Genomic DNA, 18,829 nt, shown 5'->3' with positions numbered 1-18,829 from the left:
GACTCCGTTTCCCTCTGGCCTGACTTAGCTCCGAGTCTCGCAGGTTTTGTTCCTGTGTCCCCTCTCGGTCCTTTAGCTGTGAAAACAAGAACAGGGTTTAGGCGGCTACGTGCTCGTCGGGATTTCTCCGATGAGTCAGTGATACGCTTGGGTAGTTTTCTTAGCCTTTAATTGAAGTGAGTGTGAGCCCTTAACAAAGAGCTCTCCCAAGTCTTCCTTAATAAGCGTTAACAAAAATAACTGAGCCACCGGGAGGGAAATAACCAGGGGCGGCAGCGGTGTCCCCTCTCCTCCAGCGTGGGGTTCCTCCGGGCTCTCCCGGGGGCAGGGCCGGGGTCAGGACACAGGGCAGGACAGGGACACGGGGTGCACGGGGGGATCCAGCTGATCCCGTGCCACGGCTGGGAAAAACATCTGGGATGAGCAGAGACCATCTGCAGGCGAGCCGGGCCGGTGGGGTGTTGCCCCCAAACCCCTTTGGCTCCTTTTTTTTTTTTTTGTCTGCTTTTCTCAAATTAGGAGCTTCTGCAGAGCAAGAGCAGTATTTTGCAGTTTCCATCAGCACAGAGCTCTACTGTGATGCAGACAGCGGGGTCAAAACCAAGCAGGCTCCAAACTCCCCGCGGCAGACGGACCCTTGGAGCTGCAGGTGCTCCCAAGCAGGCTGGGCCACTCCAGGCGGCCAAGCCCCTGGGCACGTAGTCACAAACTTCCCTCTGGGGTCACAAGGCTGAGGAACGCTTTTTTGTTTCAAATGCAAACACGTTTTGACATAACCACTTGACTCTGGCACTGGAGTTTCAAGAGAAAAAGCCTGAGAGGCGTGAAAGAACCGCAGGCATCTCTCGGAACAGAACGACGGCTGTTTTGCAACGCTCTGGGAAGGTGAAGAACCGCCTGGGGAGGGCTGAGGAGCAGCGCTGCAGGAGCCAGGTGACCTGCCCAGCGCTGCACAAAGCCACAGCTGAGCCGGCGGGCTGGGACCCCGCTGCTGAGTGTCCCCTGCCCTGTCCCCTCTGTCCCTCCTCCCTGCTGCGCCTTCAGGACCGGCCTTGCGTTATCTGCCACAGGAGACAAGAAAAACCACCCGGCTGTCCCACACGGGAGGAAGTCACAGGGGCCAAATTTAGCCCTGCACGCTGCAGCCAGGGCGCCCCGGCCGCTCCTCCCGCTCCCGGTGCCGCCGAGGCCTCGGATGCTCGGCGGGGATCCAGGCCTGAGCAAAGAGGATTGACCAGAGCTGGGGGAAAATAAATAATAAAGTGCTGTAAGCCAGTTCTCATCTCCCCATTGCCAGGGAAGGCGAGGGGAGGTCAGGATTAAAACCCCCCCCCGACAGTGTTAAACCTGCCACGCTCAGGTGTCAAAGAAATGCTGGGTGTCCCTCAGATGCCACCTGAGGCACGGCACAGATGTCCCCCGCATCCTTTCCCTGTGCTGGGAGCACCAGGGAGGCGCAAGGAGCCGTCCCTGGGCCCCGTCCTGCTGCCTGTCAGGGACGTGCTTGATGTATGTAAACACGTAATTAACGGTACGTATGTATTTAATTGCTCGTGGCTACGATTTGCATGCGCGCGCTGCGCCGAAGATGCCTCAGGTACGGGCGAACGCACCCGGCTGGCCCGGCGCAGGGTCACGGCGCGGCCCGAGCCCCCCGCGGGGAACACGGCCCGGCCCTCCTGGAGCCCGGCCAGGCGGGGTGCGAAGCGGGGCCGGCCGGGGAGGCGGCGGCGGCCCCGGAGGGCTGAGGGCGAGCCCGGGTGGGCCGAGGACGAGCCCGACCGTGCCAAGGCGGTGGCGGCGCCGGGCGACCCCCGGGGCGGCCCCGAGTTCACACACACACACACACACACCGCCCCCCCCCTCCGCCCCCGGCGCTGCCGCCCGCCCGCACCCGCGGGCGAAGCCGCCCCCCGCCGCCCCCGCGGCTCCCTCCCTCCCTGCCGGCGCGCCGGGCGGGGGCGGCGGGCGGCGGGCGGGGAGGGGAGAAGGGGCGGGCGGGGCGGCTCGGCGGCCCCGGGGCCGAGCCGGGGCTGGCGGCGGCGGCCCGGACACCTCGGCCGCTCCTCCATCTTCTCTCGCCACAGCTCGGCTTCCCCAGCCCGGGACCGGCCCATTGCCAGCCCCGCGGGGGGGGCGGCCGGCCCGCCGCGCCGCCCCGGCCCCCGCCGCCCGCGCCGCCGCCCCGCCGCGCCGCCCCGGGCCCGCCGCCCGCCCCGCGGCGAGGGGAGCGGCGGGGGCGGCGCCGCGGCCGCCCGGGCCATCGCCGCCCCGCCGGGGCGCCGCGCCGCCGCCTCCCCCCTCTGGGCCGCAGTGGTGCAGCCCGAGGTTAGCGGAAGCGGCCGCTCGGCGCTGCCATGTTGAGCCGCCGCCGCCGCCGCCGCTTTGTTGTCGGCTCCATGTAGCTGCGGCCCGGGGGAGGGAGCGACGGGGGGACCGCCCGCCGCAGCCGCCGCCGCCGCCGCCCGGGGCCGCGCCGCCCCCGCCATGGAGGCCAACTGGACCGCGTTCCTCTTTCAGGTGAGGCCCCGCGGCGGCGGCGCTGCCCGCGCCCCCCCCCTCTCTCCCTCCCTCCCTCACGGCCGCGGCCCCGCCGGTCCCCGCCGGGCCGGGCTGTCACTCAGCGCGGCCGCCCGGCCCCCGCCCGCCCCCGGCCCGGCCCGGCCCGGCCCGACCCGGCCCGCCGGGCAGCGCCTCACCGGCCCCGCGGCTCCGCTTCTCCCTCCTTCCCTCCTGCACTTTCTCCCTCCGCCGCCGCCCCGCAGCGCGCTCCCTTCCCGCTTTCATTACAAACCACCGGCGTTCGTGTTTGTATTTTATTTTTATTTTTTTTTTTCCCTCGCAAAACATGAGATCGCGCCTTTTTTTTTTCCCTCTGTGTTTGCTTGTTTTTCTCTCTCAGCCCCCCCCCCCCCGCCCAAAAAGAAAAACAACAGAAAAAAAAAACCCCAACAAAACAACAAAACCCCCACGAACAAAAAAGAAAAAACAACCCCAAGCTTCCACCGGGCTCCAACAAAACCCCGATGGAACAAACGCCGTGTCTGGGAGAATAAATTAATCCCTCTTTAAACAGCCTGACTCAGGGCCGGCTGACGAGGGAGCTTGTTTTCTTTTAAAATAGGACGCGAGCGGGCCGGATTTCTGTAAAAACTGGCGAAATCCTAACGGGAATGGGGAGGAATAGGGACGGTGGAGCGTGCAACCCCTCCCTTTGCCAACTGAGTCACAATTTTCCCCCTTTCTGTCGGTGAAAGACTGACTTAAAAACACCGCTGTTTATGTAATTCCGAAGAAAATCCAATGTACCGAAAAAAAAAAAAAAAACCTAAAAAAAGAAGAAAAAAAAAATTCTTTGCCTGGCTTTTGTGAGCCTTGCGAGCCCTTTCGCACCAGATTGTTTTCTCCTGGTTTTTTTTAGGGTTTTTTGGTTTTTTTGGTTTTTTTGAGCTGGAAAACATAAAATGTGTGATTGCAGCAGCGGCAGTGGGGAAAAAAAAAAAAAAAAACGCGGCCAGCACATCACCTTTCTCAAGGTAAAATAATCCTCTTTGCACGTTCCCGGTGGCGGCCGCTCGCTCCCTCCCTGTCCTCCTCGGAATTAAACCCAAACCCAACCCGTGACACGAGTTTGAAAACCTGAGTTGAATGAATAAATCCGCCAAGAGCGAGCACCATTCCTTTAGGGAGGAAAAATTCGTCCCTTGCAAGTACCAAGGGATGAGTCACTCGCTCGGGTTCTCTGCCTCCGAAAACACGCCGGGAATGTTCCGGGGAGCCGGTACCGGGAGCTGGGCACTGGGTTTTCCGCCTTTTCGTGATGGATGCGGGTGATGCCACCGAGTTTGGCTGAGGTCTGGTGAATTATTTCTCACTCTAGTGGGCAGTTGTGATTCGCACGTAGGAAACTTCACGCTAAGAAGTTAATCTCCTTAGTTTAGGGCCATCTCCCTCCGAGCCGGGGCTGCTTTAGCGCCTTGCTGCCTCCCAGCTGAGCGTTTTCCAGGGGAAATTTTTCCTAGGCTGGCAGGACTGTATTGCAGCAGGCTGAGAAATGCCGAGTAATGCTTTCAAGTACGTGTCCAGCTCCTCGCTGCTCGTCCGAGTTTTTTTGAAGGTGCTGAGTTTTGAAGTAGTGATGTCACACGCTGATTTAGGAGTCGGCTTTGCTGCTTTTAATTAAGGAGTCAGCAGTTCACTTTCCGAACGTGCGGCTCGGAAGCATCTTCATAAAACTGACGTCGAAATTTTCCTCTGATTTTTTTTTTTCCTCCCCCCTCTTTCTAAATAATAAAGCTTTCAGAGCTCATAATAAATGCTGGACATTGTTTCTTGAGTGGTTTTGTTCAAATCGATGATTTGGGGTGCGAGCATGCCAATGCACCCAGGAGAAAGCAGCTCTGAGGTAGTCCTGATGTGATTTTCATTTTTTCTCCTTCCCTTTCTCACAGCAGCACATCAGCCCTGATCCAGCTGATTAGTTAAAACTAGTTAAAAAGCGTGGATTTAAAAGCCTCTCCCCAGTGTCAGTTAAATAACAATTGGAAGTGACTGAATATTCACACTCGTTCTTCCTGGAGGGAGTGTTAAACCAAGTGTGTGTTCCAGCTGGGACAGGATTCCTAAGGGACGGCTTAATACGTGGAATATAAAGTTGTATTTTTTTAGCCAAATGCTTTTAGAGGAGGTTTCAACGTTTTAATTTTAGTCCCGTAGCAGTGGGCTGTGCGACTGTAAATCGCTCCTTCCAAATAAAGTTGTTTGATTGTTTTTAGGTGGCATTTTGATGAATTGTATCCGTTTCTAAAGAAACAATCGTGCTACTGAATAAGCAGTTCTCGTTTGGATCTTCTTAGTCCCCAAAATGCATAGTTTGAAAACCACTTTTAGGATGTGCTCGGGAAGCGAAAGTTGTATCTGTTAATGTGAGGAGGACTCATCCATCAGATGGAGTGTTCAAGATATGACTCACGCTAATTTGTTGCTCTCACATTAAGGCTGGAGCACAAAAATATTTTAGCCTCTGGCATTGGAAGTTCACAATGCCACATCCTACACTCTGGGTCACGAATTGCAGGGGTTTTTTTTGTTTACTGCCCTGCCAGGAGCGAAGGAATTAGTGACAGAACAAGGGGATTTTGCACGAGAGCCTGTCCCAGGCCATCAAAATATCTCCAAAACGTTGACTTGACGTTAATGCTGGGTCAAGTAAAGCCGTGGTCGGAGCCTGCATAACTGCGCCTGCCAGAGGCGTGCAGCAGGTGCTGGCTTCCCTTCTCCAACAGGGAGTTAAAAAAAAAATGCTGCCTGATCCTTTTTTAAAAGGCTTTAACGGCCCCTGGAAACTGAGGAACACGGCTCGTGGCAGAGGGGCTGCGAGGAGCATGGTGCTGCGAGTAATGCTGGCTCCCTGGGAACCAGGATAAACAGACTTATATAAGCAGCAGCTCCATGGCCTGTAGCTCGGTGAATGTACTTTGTTTTATGTCCACCGTCTCCATCGGATCTGTAGGAATAAGTGCATCATTACCTTGAAGTGCTGACGATTCTTTGAGGCTTAAAAATATCCATAAACTGCCTAAGTTTGAACCTTGTCCAAAGGATTTGGGCTCTCCATTATCCGATCTGCTAGCTCTGCCTTTGAAATTGTATCTCATGGAGCTATCATTAGGTGCTCTGCAGTGTCTTCTGGTGCAGTTTAACAACATTGTTTCAGGCTGATTTGAAGTTGTGAAACATTTCAGAATTTTTTAAGTTAAAATTGTGTTGAAGTGCACAACCTGCTCAGTATTGTGCTGTCAGTGTGTATCATGCAAGCTCTTATTTTCGTGCAATGTAGAAGTGTCGAAAGCTTTTTAAAAACATGGAAAATAAATGGTTGAAACCCCACAATTGCCGCTGAAGTCAGGGAAAAGTTTAACGGAGCTGCTGGAGCCTGTGCCGTGCCCTGATTTAGCAGCGTCGCCTCCAGGAGAGTTCTGGATCCAGCTCTTCGCAATCGCTCCCTGAAGTAAACCAGCCCCTTGGGCTGTTGTTTGAGGTGGCTGCAGTGGCCAGGCAGGTGTGGCAATACCCAGCCTACCTGCTGCGTCCCGAGCTTCGGCACAGACGGATCTAAAGAGCAGATGCAGATGGACAGCCTGGCCTGGCTCCTAATGATTCCCGCAAGTTTTGTCTCCTGTTAACGTCCGGAGTCCAGGCTTTCTCCTGTGAACCGCTTTCCTGTCAGATAGGCTTGGAGCGTTTGGGAGCTTGTATTCCTTCCCACGTGGGTTAGTGTTGGTATCCACCCGCGGCTTTTATCCAAAGATCACCAGCATCACGCTCCCAAAAAGTGAGATTGGGGCGATGCGGGAGCTGCACTACAGCAAGGGAGAGATGCTCTCAGGGGGCTCTGTAGTCCCTGCTGCGATCCAGAGAGGCAAAGCACCCAGGATACAACTAGGAAAAAGGCCCAGAGTGAGCTTCTAGAAATACTGCCTTGTCCAAAGGACGTGTTGAAATGGATTCCCCTGGGAAGAGCATTAGCCTGAGTGCGCTTCCTAGTGTACTGACCACCCCAGCAGATGTAAAAGTAGACAGGTCGGGGTCGTGCACTGACACAGTGTTTTATTGAGCTCTCATAGCTTTGAGTCGTGTTATTTTGCGAGGAAAACCATAGGAAAGGAGTCCTGGAAGGCTGCAGTACTGATCTAATGGGAATGCAAGTTTCCCCAAACTCAGCTCCAGGCCTGGCACGCTGTGTTAATAACGAGCCTGATTTAAAACTGGTCTGATGAGACCGAGGCACATCTTGAATACAGATGCACTTAAACTGGCTTAAGGTGCTGGAGTGATTTATTTTAATGCTCCATTAGGCTGAATTGGTCTGTGTGGTTTCTAAACCACATTAAAATTGTATCTGCCAGGTTTTGTCCCAGTCTGACTGGATGAGTTTTAATAACAGTGTTTCTGCCTTAGAATAACCACGCGTGGTGCAGCACAGCCCATGGCAGGCAGGCTGCAGCTCAGCTGAGCGGTGCTGGCTGCGGGCTCCCCCTTCCCTTCCCTTCCCTTCCCTTCCCTTCCCTTCCCTTCCCTTCCCTTCCCTTCCCTTCCCTTCCCTTCCCTTCCCTTCCCTTCCCTTCCCTTCCCTTCCCTTCCCTTCCCTTCCTTCCCTTCCCTTCCCTTCCCTTCCCTTCCCTTCCCTTCCCTTCCCTTCCCTTCCCTTCCCTTCCCTTCCCTTCCCTTCCCTGTAGTTTCTGCCACAGGTTCTGTAGTTCAAAGTTAGTTGGTATTGGCTGCTTTCAAACAGCTTTCAGGGGTAATTCCCAATGCCCCCGAACCGTGTTCTCCAGCATCTGTAGATGTCTCCCACTGTGTATCGATCAGCTTCTCTTCCCGAGCACAAAGTAGCTGCTGACGAAGAGAAAAAGGCTGTGCCGCTATTCTTGTTAGTTCCAGGCACAGGGAGCACAGTGGTCAGTGGATAAATGCATCAGGAACCTGCTAAATATAGAGATGTGGCTTTAGACAGCTCCCGATTCCAGTTGCTTTGGTTTCAGTGCTGGCACAGGGGTATGAACACGCTGTTTAAATAAGACGCCTTATCGCATCCTGGCTCTCTGTGGCTGCAGTTCAATTCTCAGTGTGCGCTAAGCTCGGCTTAAAGGTGGGGCCTTATTTTGCAACTCCTGTCAGTACCTTCATCCTCTCCAGAGATAGTCCTGAGGTGCCATCTGATACGATCGTTAGCAAACGAGTTATCTGTTATGTAAAGATGAAATGCTGTTACTAAAAGATCCGACAAGCACCTAGTTGTCTCCCATAAAAAGTTGCCCTCCAGTAACTTAATAATTCCTTGACGGTGGTGCTGTACCTACACTTACCACAGGATCTGCACAGCCAGGGCATTCGCAGCGCGAGCGGTTTATCTTGTCCAGAACCAGCATTATGTAACCTTCCCCTGTTGTTCCTTCCATGGCTTTTGGTCTAGAATGCGCTTCCCTGTCGTTTGTAAATGTTCTCACCGTGCCAGGGCGAGCACCCGTCCAGAGAATTTAAGTGTGAATGTTTGGTTTTAGGCACACGAAGCCTCCCATCACCAACAGCAGGCAGCACAGAACAGTTTGTTGCCTCTCCTGAGCTCTGCTGTTGAGCCGCCCGATCAGAAGCCGATTCTGCCCTTACCAATAACGCAGAAACCTCAGCCTGCACCAGAAACATTAAAGGATGCTATTGTTGGGATTAAAAAGGAAAAACCTAAAACCTCCTTTGTGTGCACTTACTGCAGCAAAGCTTTCAGGGACAGCTACCATTTGAGGCGTCACGAGTCCTGCCACACAGGGATAAAGTTAGTGTCACGGCCAAAGAAAACTCCCACCACAATGGTGCCCCTTATCTCGACCATCGCTGGTGACAACAGCCGGAGTTCACTGGTTTCGACTATCGCAGGCATCCTGTCCACAGTCACTACGTCTTCCTCTGCCACCAACCCCAGCAGCAGCGCCGGCGCCACGGCCATGGCGGTGACGCAGACGGTGAAGAAGCCCAGCAAGCCCGTGAAGAAGAACCACGCCTGTGAGATGTGCGGAAAGGCCTTCAGGGACGTCTACCACCTCAACCGGCACAAGCTGTCCCACTCGGACGAGAAACCCTTCGAATGTCCCATTTGCAATCAGCGCTTCAAGAGAAAGGATCGCATGACCTACCACGTGAGGTCTCACGAAGGCGGCATCACGAAACCCTACACCTGCGGTGTTTGTGGAAAAGGCTTCTCAAGGTACCACGTAGCAAATCCCAGGCATGCTCCGCTGTTGGCCGTTCATGAGCAGCAAGGGTTGAGCTGTGGTAGTGAGGAGCTGGGAGAACCAAACTTCCGAGGAGAGTGGTGAGGGGACCAAGAGCCTTGTCTGCCTTTAGGCTAGGGGAGTCTCCATCTGAGCAAGGTTAGCAGTGGCCAGAAGTGGTCACTTTTTTAGGACAGTGGTTTGAAATGGTCCCATAAGATGCGTGTCTGTGTCACCGGGGGTGGGCACAGAGCCCCTTTGCCAGCCTTTGCCATGGTCTGTGACCAGATGGGGCAGGGCAGGGAAACTGTCTCCTGCTCTTAGAGCAGGTAGAGGACACTGACAGAGCACAGGGGGAGCTTGCACTGCTGCTGGCTCTGTTTGTACCTGTGCTTGCAACAGAGGAAACTTCAACCTTTAGAGCTGTTGCGCTCTCACCCTTACACGAGGTATGACCAAACTGCCATTTTCAGGTGTGTGAGGAGAACAGAGTTAAGTCTGAAACCGCAGGTTGGTGTTAAGCCGTGAGATGTTGCAGGTGAAGCCCCTGGTAGGTGAGGGGAGGGGATTTATCCTGATTGTCAGAGGGATGGGGGCTGCAGGGAGCGACCAGCGCGGTGTCAGCGCCGCCAGCCGAGGTGTCGCCACTCTGTGTTTGTAACAGTGTGCACTTTTCTCCTCTCTTTCTTGCAGGCCTGATCATTTAAGCTGTCACGTTAAACATGTTCACTCAACAGAGAGACCCTTCAAATGCCAAGTAAGGGCTGAAATGGTTTATTAAGAACAATACCTTATTGTGTCAGTAGTACTCAGGTGAATCTTTCCAGAGCTGTATTTACTGCTGGACTTTTGAAAGGCAAGTTTAGGAGTAAAGCCACATCCGCCACCAGCACCACAGTGCTGGAGTTCTGGTGGAACTTAAAAAAGATGCCATGGCTGCTTTTTTAGGAAGATTAGAGGCTTTCTGCTTTCTTGGAGAACAGTGTAGTTGCTCTGTTTTGCCATATGCTTAACATAGTAGTGGGATTGTAGCAGCATCCTCAGCTCAGTGCTCATTTCTGGGGGAATGTGCACAGTGTGTTTCTCAGCATGTTCAAATCAAATGTCTTTCTCAGCACATCTATTTAAAATGGGTGGGAATGGTTGATTCTGGATCTGTTATTTTGCTGGAAGGGGAAAGCAAGTTGTCATAAGTTGATGACTGAGTCTAGGAGAAATAATTTGATTGCCCTTGAACAATTAACTGTTTTGTTTGGAATAGCCATGCTTATTCCAACCTGTGTTTTTGTGACTCATCTTATTAAATAAAAGCCTTGGGTAAAAAGAATAGTGTTAGGAAAAGGTTTTGTTTCCTTGTTCTGGATGGGAACAGAAGTAACTGAGCAGTGTAAGGTACCAAGTTCATATTTGTACAGTAAAATTACATTAAAAACCAACTTTGCCTGTTGTAGGTGTTTTTTAATAAGCTTCCTCTTGCATTGGTGGGTAAGGCAACCCACTGTTTTAAGAAAGTTAAAGCAGTATAAATTCTGATTTTTGTCCTGATTGTCTCAGAAGTAAATTCCATTCTCAGTCTCTGCCGGGTAGTTTGATTTTTGTTTCTCTGTAAATACGGGTAAAACTTAAAATTGTCAATGCACTTAGGATGCTGTTAGGGCCTGTAAGGTAACCTGGGCTCCCCGTGGGCCTGCAGGTGATGCTGTACTGCTCTGTCTGCACCTCAAGTGTAACTTTGTCCTTCATCTAGACGTGCACTGCTGCCTTTGCCACCAAAGACAGACTGCGGACACACATGGTGCGCCATGAAGGAAAGGTATCGTGTAATATCTGTGGTAAACTTCTGAGTGCAGCATATATCACCAGCCACTTAAAGACACACGGGCAGAGCCAAAGTATCAACTGTAATACCTGTAAACAAGGCATCAATAAAAGTAGGTGAACGTTTTACAAACATTTCTCATAACAATGTGTTTGCGAAGGGAATTGCCTTTGATGACGTTAAAATTCAGCTACGTGTCTGTCAGTCTGGGTGGTCACACCTCTTAAAAGTAGATCTTTAGTAACAGAATCTGCTTCAGCTCAAGAGTTGGTGTGTGTGGAGTTGGTTTGCTGCAAGACTGTGCTCTTATCCCTTGGGAATGCCCCGCAGTTCATGACAGTGACCCATCTCTTGAAGAAAAGTTTCCAAGTTTTCTCGCCTTTTAAGTTCAGTGCTGCTTCCTGAACTGTGCAGGCCTAAAAGTCCAACAGATAGCTTGGAGATTTTAGACTATTTATGAATTGCTAAGGTCTGCCAGGTTTCAGGTCCGAAGCCTCATCTAAAGCTCATCAAAATCAGGAGTTTTCTCTGCTTTCTCTGAGCTTTGGCCCTGGGGCTCAGTGTTTCCTCCCTCAGGCAGTAGCTGACAAGAAAAGGATTTAAATCCAGCCCTGATATATTTCGGGCATTAATGGCATATGACTGGTGCTGTGCAGGAGGTCAGATGAGATGTTTGTAATAGCTCCTTCTAGACTTAAACTCTGTGGAAGTGCTGCAGTCTGGACCTAGGAATGCCTAGCAAGCAAATGAAGACTTGACTTCCAAATTTTCCCTATTAAAATACCTGTAACTTAAGTTAACCCACATAGTTAGTAATATAAAACGGGTTTTCAGAGGAATAAAGAGGCAGAAGTAAGGAATGTCTTTGGAAACTTTGTCCTTCAAGCCTTTTAAACTGTATTAATTTACAACATCTTTGCAGTTCCTGTTACTCCTGGATAATTTGAAGATACTGGGAAATTGTCTGAAATGCCTGATTGTTGAGCTTAGTAGGAAATTTGGATGTGAAGTATTTTTCAAGGTATAGGGTTACAACTCTGGCTTCCCAAGCCAGTTTGGTGGTGCTAAGCCAGTTCACATGGGGCATTTAGAGCAGTTGTTAGAGGTGGAAATGATGAGCTATACTGTGGCCAGAGAGTAATGACAGGCTGTTCTGTCATGTAAAGGTAAACTGAAATTTTTAAGTCATACTTGCAATAAAAAGTAAAAAGGCTTTTTTTTTTTCCATTTTTAAGCTGGAGCTAAAGTTTAGAAAAAGCGGAATCAGTTTGAGTTCTAGAGACTCATTGGAGTCTTTCATTCTTCCTAAATACAAACTAAATAATGACAAAAGAAGTCCAATTTCGGCATTTAAAGTAGATGTTCTTGACTTTCTGTTCATGACTGGTTTTTAGCTCTTGGAAAGGTAATTTTATGAAGCACAGAATTAATGATACTCTTCTAAACACCTCTGTGATTTTGTTCTTGGAATCCTGTGAGATTCCACGTGCTCTTTGTAGAAGTTGCCTGTGTGATCCCAGCAGAAAACAGAGTAACTTTTCAAGGTGAATTTGTGTTCTTACTTGATTGGCATAGCATGCATGAGTGAAGAGACCAGCAACCAGAAACAGCAACAGCAGCAGCAACAACAGCAGCAACAACAACAGCAACAGCAGCAGCAGCAGCAGCAACAACAACAGCAGCAACAGCAGCAGCAGCAGCAACAGCAGCAGCAGCAGCAGCACGTAACAAGTTGGCCTGGAAAGCAGGTAGAGACCCTGAGATTGTGGGAAGAGGCCGTCAAAGCGAGGAAGAAAGGTAAAACAAACCAATATTGACGCAGTTGGGTTTGTGAGAAGTGGAGTTTACAGTCATACAGGGAGTTTTAGGTGTCAGGAAGGATGTCTTACATGACAGTTTCATTCTTAGAAGTCATAGCTGAGAGAGAACAGGAGGAAACAGGCCCCAGCTGAGGCTGTGTTAAATGACCTGCTCGTGACTTGCTCCCCTGGTGTCTGTGCTTGCCTGTGTCCTTGGAGCCATCAGTCACAGAGGGGAGCTGGTGTCTGCTGCAAGGCAGGAGTGTGGGCTTTGGCTTGCATGTTTTGTGCTGATTTACCCTGTTCACTTGTGCACACACACACACACAAACCCTCTGTCCTTGCATCAGCACCAACACCACGCGTGTGCTTGCTGTGTCCTGTTCATCTTCTCTCTCCCAATTTATTCCTTCTGCTCTATCATCATGTAACTGTCTTTGCATGAACTTTTCTACACCTCAGAGAACTTTCTATCTGTTGCTTTTTTTTTTCATTACAAAATGAGGTAATCAGTGATCCTGTTTCTCATCAGTGCTGGCTCACAGCTTACCTCTGCCTGTGCTGCTGTAATTGAACTGGAATTGCTGTTGCTGGTCATTGTGTCAGTTTGTAGAGAACAAACTGCTTCAGATTAGTGGTTTTAGGATGCAGTAGTTTAAATTCTCCCATTACTGCTGCTTATTTGTTTCACAACAGTTTGATTATTAATGTCCATCATGTGACTTCATGGATTACATGTTTTAGAAGTTCTTAATAACCACTGCTTACTGTTTTTCACTGGCTGTTTTTAGGAATGTTTTTGACTCACCTTGTTTTTTCCTTTTCTCTCAACCTTCCTTTCAGTTCTTCAATCTGTTTTTGTTTTCTAGGTTGTTGTTTGTGTTTTAGGCTGCTTGTTTCCTTTCCCCTTGTTATGCCAGTAATTGAATTCTGTGATCAGACAGTGCAGAAACAGCTTATTCATGTTAAAATGTAGTGATAACAGAAACATTACATATCATCAGGCCACTAAGTAGATAAAGCAAATGATGCTGCATTTAGAAAATGACGGAGAATTATTTTCTGCTTGTTCTTTCCTATGTCTTGTTTCCTTTTCCTTTCTAACTGAGTGTGTTGAATATGATTTACCAGTACAGTGGTTTGGGGCGGGATGGGGCTGAGGGAGGTGGGTGGGTGGGTAGCAGTGGTGTCACACTGGTGCTTTTAGCTTAAGGTAACTGGGGAGGGGGCATGGGTGGGATGTGTCTTTGGGTGTGACTGTGCTTGAAGGTGAAGTTAGACCAGTCAGTGCCATGCCTGAGCTGCTCTTTCCATGCTGGTTTTCCTGTGCTAGTTCCACTTGTGGTGGTGGCTTTACAACAGTAGATGTTGTTTTGGGTTTTTTTTCCTTTGGTCTAGACAATTTATTTTCACAATTTTTATTTCATTTTTTTTTACTCTTTCCCTTCCTCTCCACCCCTCCTAGCTATGGACTTTGAAGAACCAACAGTAACCCTTGAATGGGGCTAATGTTGCTTTCAAAGTTACATTTGTATTGCCCCAGAGGCAAAGCGGACTCTTTGCACACGTGGGTGTAACTGAGCTTGGGGTCCTGCCCTACAGATGTGGAATCAGACACGGCTTAGTAACGTTGGTGCAGAGCGTGTTTCCCTGGTTTCCTTAGCAGCCAGCCCCTCCCCGTTCCCGTTCCCGCTGTTCCCGTTCCCGCTGTTCCCGTTCCCGTTCCGGAGCCTCCCGGTGTGGGTAGCCGGCAGGTGGTGCTGATGGATGTGGAGTGATTCCCGTCCCCCCCGCGGCCCCCCGGCCGGCCCCGCTCCCCAGCCCCGGCCTCCTGGGTCTCCCTTGCTCCGCACTTCAGTCCTGCTTGCTCAAACGCCCCCAAACCCCCCAAACCAACATGGTGTGGAGCTGTAGCTCATGGGAAAGCTGAGGAGCTGGTGGGGCTTCAGGGGTGTGCTGCTGGGGTAGAGGTACTGCGAGCAGTGGAGCAGTTCAGTAGCAATAATTTAAGACTGAAATCGGCAGGTAGATATCGAAACGAGCTTTGCTTATCAGTCCCTAATAATGACTTTTTAAAACCTTCACAGAATGTCAGTTCACCTTTGAGAAGGCTATAGAGTACGTACCATTCGGTATGTACACTCTCTCCTCTATTTCTACTGTTCCTCTTGGGAGGATTTTCTTGATTGTACGATACTGTTTTTATGAACGTGGAAACCCTCTTGCTAAGACAACCTCACTTGACTTCTTAGAAAAAAAAAAAAAAAAATACTCAGTTGAAATATCTGCATGAAGCGTTTGTATTGTCCTGTAGGCTATAGAACGTTAACAGTTTTAACTTACTAATAATACCTAAAGAAAATTATTCCGGAATTTGTACCTGTTCTTGTTTGGCTTTTGGGTTCTTTGTTTTGTTTTGTTTTGTTTAAATCTTGTCCATGGTTTTTTTTACGTGTTAAAAACCTTTTGTCTTTTTTATGTCTCATTTTTAGAAGCTGCTAACTTGTGCCAAACCTCCACTGCTGCTACTACGCCTGTGACTCTTACTACTCCATTCAATATAACGTCCTCTGTGGCTTCTGGGACTATCACAAACCCAGTCACAGTGGCAGCTGCAATGAGCATGAGAAGTCCAGTAAATGTATCAAGTGCAGTTAATATATCCAGTCCGATGAACTTAGGGCATCCTGTAACTATAACCAGTCCTCTGTCCATGACCTCTCCATTAACGCTCACCACCCCGGTGAACCTGCCCACCCCGGTAACCGCTCCAGTGAACATAGCGCACCCCGTCACCATCACGTCCCCCATGAACCTGCCCACGCCCATGACGCTGGCTGGTCCCCTCAACATAGCCATGAGACCAGTGGAGAGCATGCCTTTCCTGCCCCAGGCCTTGCCCACCTCTCCGCCCTGGTAAACAAGTTCGAAACAGTATTAAAAAGGATTAAAATGGAATCCTTACCAGCAGTTCTTTTTTGGGTTTTGTTTGGTTGGGGTTTTTTTTTTGTTGTTGTTGTTGTTTTTGGTTTTGTTGGGTTTTTTTTTTTCGGTTTTGTTTTTGTTTTGTTCTGTTGGGGTTTTTTGTTTTGTTTTGTTTTTAGTTAACAATAAATTCAGGCTAAGACACTGGGGCAACACCATCAGAGACGACAGTAGCATCTTCCCCTTGATTTGGCTCACATGGTTCAGGCTTGAGTTTCACTGGAGCACTTCATTTAAAGTAAGTTTTACCTTGTAGCTGACTGATGCTGAATTAGAGCAGATACTTATTTGCCAGAGTTTAAATTTTAAAAAAAGGAAAAAAAAAAAAAAAAAGGTAATTAAAAAAGACCAGTTTTCTGTTTTATCCCCTCAAATTATAACTTAGAAAATTATTTTAATCTAAACACTAGCGAAGACCCCTCTGTATCTGTGACAGGGTGGATGGCTCATTTTAACCTGCCAGGCAAGTCCACTGTTTCTGAGCTAGTGTAGAACCTTTGTCTGTGTTGATGTTTCGTTTTTATTTTTTGGTTTTTTTTTTTTTTTTTTTTTTTTAATGAGTAAATGCATTACAATGTTGTCATTAAAAAAAAAAAAATGCATTTTTGGAGAAAATATGCATTTTACCTTTGGGAATATGGTAATTTCAGGCAGCATTCCCTATGGGAAAGGTGATACCAGCTCTGATATGCAAAGCATATGATAACTTATCATTCTAACTTCAACATATAATAGGGATTGTGACCTGATATTTGGAGATGTAAATATTACCCAACATATTACCCTAAGGGAATAGAGCATTGTAGTCAACATTTTTAAAAAAAAACCTGTTATTGTTTGGTGAGAAACAGCCATGGCTGACAGAAGAGGAGTCGAAATGTATGTAAACATGGTCTCTGAACAGTCAGACCCCCATGGGACTCTTATCTAGGAGCAAAAGGAGTGCTTGGAAACTTAAGGAAAATTGCTTTAAGCTGGAAGATTCTGGAGGCCCTGGGTGTGATTTTTATGCCCTCTGCTTCCCAATCAGAGCCTGCTGGTGTTTCAGCAGGGGACAGACGTGTTAGTTGTTCACTAGAAGTTTTGTCTTATATTAAATTGTATACAGTTTTTATTCTAACCACTAACTAGGTAGGATGCCCCTCCAGGACAAGCAGAGAGCGTCTTTTAATTTCTCCCCTATTTCTTAATCAAGTGTTGTGCAAATCTGTTCAACTTTGTAAATATTTGCAAACATCATCATTTTTACGTTATTCTTCTATTGTGTTAACACATTTCTATCAATTTGTGGGAGTTCTGGGGTGCTGATCTGTCCAGCCCAGAACTGCTCATAAATGGTCACACATGTTTAAGCTACATGTGCTTTTTTTTCTTAACCTGTTTATCTGTACATAAAGTAGAAAGCAAAGTCTAGGGAAACAGATATACTTTTTAGACTATCATGTCACATATTCACATTTTTAAAACTTTGTTTAAAAGGAAAAAAAAAAAAAAAAAACAAACCACCCCCCTAAACCCAACCTCTACATTAAATAAAAAAAAAAAAAGAGGAAAAAAAAAAAAGAAATTACAGCTGAGATGTTTTTATCTTAATGAAGTTGAGAGCTCTGGAGATTAGCGTGTGCATTTTCACAGAGTGCTAGCAGGACTGACCAGTCACACTGGACTGCTTCCGTTCCTCCCCGGCCGTGTCCGTGCGAGCAGTGATTGCCAGGCTGCTGGCTCAGGTGACAGGTATCTGTATCCTTACGTGAAACTGTTCTAGGGGCTTGGACTACATAGTAAAACAAAAACAAAAAAAAAAATAATAGAGCTTAGTGTAAAATAATTTTATAAATGATCTTTTGTACTTTAGGACATCAAATTGTACAACTTTTGTATATATAAAAGCTTAGGAACTTTCTGTTTAGCAGAAAGGAAACACATTCCTACACTTTTAATGTATATGTTTGTTATAATGTCCATGTAAACATATGCCCTATGTTTGTGCCTTTTAATTAGTTTGTCTCAATAAACAAAAATGTAGAGAAGAATATGTAGCTATGACTTTGTTACCACTGTTCTTACTCCAGGTGTGTAGAGGTCTTTGTTTTGGCCCTGTGTAGAGCCCGGCGTGCACGGCCAGCCCGCCAGAGCATGTCCCCAGCCCCGCTGCCCCGGCCCCGCTGCCACTCCACACCGTCCTGCATGTTGGGACCCGTAGTTCCCCAGCCATCTCCGTCATCCCTGGCCACCACACCACCTTGCACCAGTTTCCCAAAGTAGGTATAGCCTTCTGGGTCTGGGTAACCACACTGATGACCCTTAGATGAAATTTGGGTATCCCTGAGCTTAAAACAATTTAAAAAAATAAATAAAAAAAGAGAACAAAAGCATTAAAAGCCAGTATGAAAATGTGTACTAGAAGTGGTTATCTATGAATTACTTACAATAAACAGGTGTGAGACTTAATTGTATGTTGTCAATTACTGCAGTATTGACAGTGGGTCCCGTGTACAGCCAGCTGTTATTTTATCCCAGCAGTGTAGCAGTAGAATAAACACATTAAACACCGGCGAGGAAATTTCTCACCGTGACAGAAGCTTCCCAAACCACTAACCACGGTGCTCTTAGTGTGGCGTAGGAAAAGGGCTGTTTCCTTTTTATTTTATGTTGGTTCTGCTCGACTGTACCTGGTTTATGTCCACAAAGCTGCATTAGCTAATTGTCGACCTGTTTCATTTGTACTTGGGTAAACATTTGCTTTGTACCGTGTATTAATGGGTCCGAGGTGTGCTCCTCCGCTGTCTCAGTGAGGACGTTGACTTCGCTCTGTAATGCCATCCTTGCAAATACATTAAGCTGTTTTTCTGACAAACAAAAGCTACCTGGTCCAGTAGTTTATACGACGTGTGCATGCTCCCTGCTAATCCGTGTCCGTGCCCGCGCCGGCGCGGCCGGGGACCCGCCAGCACCTCGCGCCGCCGCAGCGCCGCCGAGCTAAGGCTCTAAGAAAATGGTGGATGCGAAGAACAGATGCTGCTGTTACACCGAGTTAGTTTCTATGCAGCTGATGTGCTTAGCCTAGTTTTATTTCATGGAAACTTTTAAGCTGGATCGAATCCAACATCCAGGGAAGCCTATTGCTGCCGCTGGTTCGAGTGGGGTTTATATCGAGCCCATTCAGGTCTCCGATTGCAGGGAGTTCAATAGGGGGTTTATTTTTTTTTTTTCCCTTCTGAAGTTTCCGTAAGCATTCAGCGTGAGGTGAATGGCTTAGCACCGGCCGAGAGGTTTGAGAGTTGAATTTTCCCTTGGAAGGATGTGTGCCGTGGAAAGTCAGAGCAGTCAGATGGAGGGCACGGAGAGGCGTCCTCCGGGCAAGGAGAGCCGCGGGGCAGCGGCCACAGGGACGTAAGTATTGCAGCACAGCCAGCCACGCTGCCAGAAATGGTGTGCAGAGAAGAAAGGGGCTGGTT

At 48.8% G+C, this 18,829-nt stretch overlaps 1 protein-coding gene across 1 annotated transcript; it reads left to right on the top strand.

Annotated features, from left to right (window-relative positions):
• Positions 1-2,442: 2,442 nt before the first annotated feature.
• On the top strand, positions 2,443-17,404 carry VEZF1 (vascular endothelial zinc finger 1). The gene is made up of 7 exons (XM_040082737.2): positions 2,443-2,520; positions 8,064-8,761; positions 9,462-9,525; positions 10,516-10,699; positions 12,163-12,384; positions 14,474-14,518; positions 14,879-17,404. Exons 1-7 carry the CDS (start codon positions 2,488-2,490, stop codon positions 15,304-15,306), a joined length of 1,674 nt encoding a protein of 557 aa, XP_039938671.1. The 5' UTR covers positions 2,443-2,487; the 3' UTR covers positions 15,307-17,404.
• Positions 17,405-18,829: the final 1,425 nt, after the last annotated feature.

This window comes from Hirundo rustica, chromosome 19, assembly GCF_015227805.2.
Source record: "Hirundo rustica isolate bHirRus1 chromosome 19, bHirRus1.pri.v3, whole genome shotgun sequence".
NCBI classification, from domain to species: domain Eukaryota; kingdom Metazoa; phylum Chordata; class Aves; order Passeriformes; family Hirundinidae; genus Hirundo; species Hirundo rustica.
The sequence above is the reverse complement of the archived record's forward strand: the minus strand, read 5'-3'. Positions and strand labels throughout refer to the sequence as shown.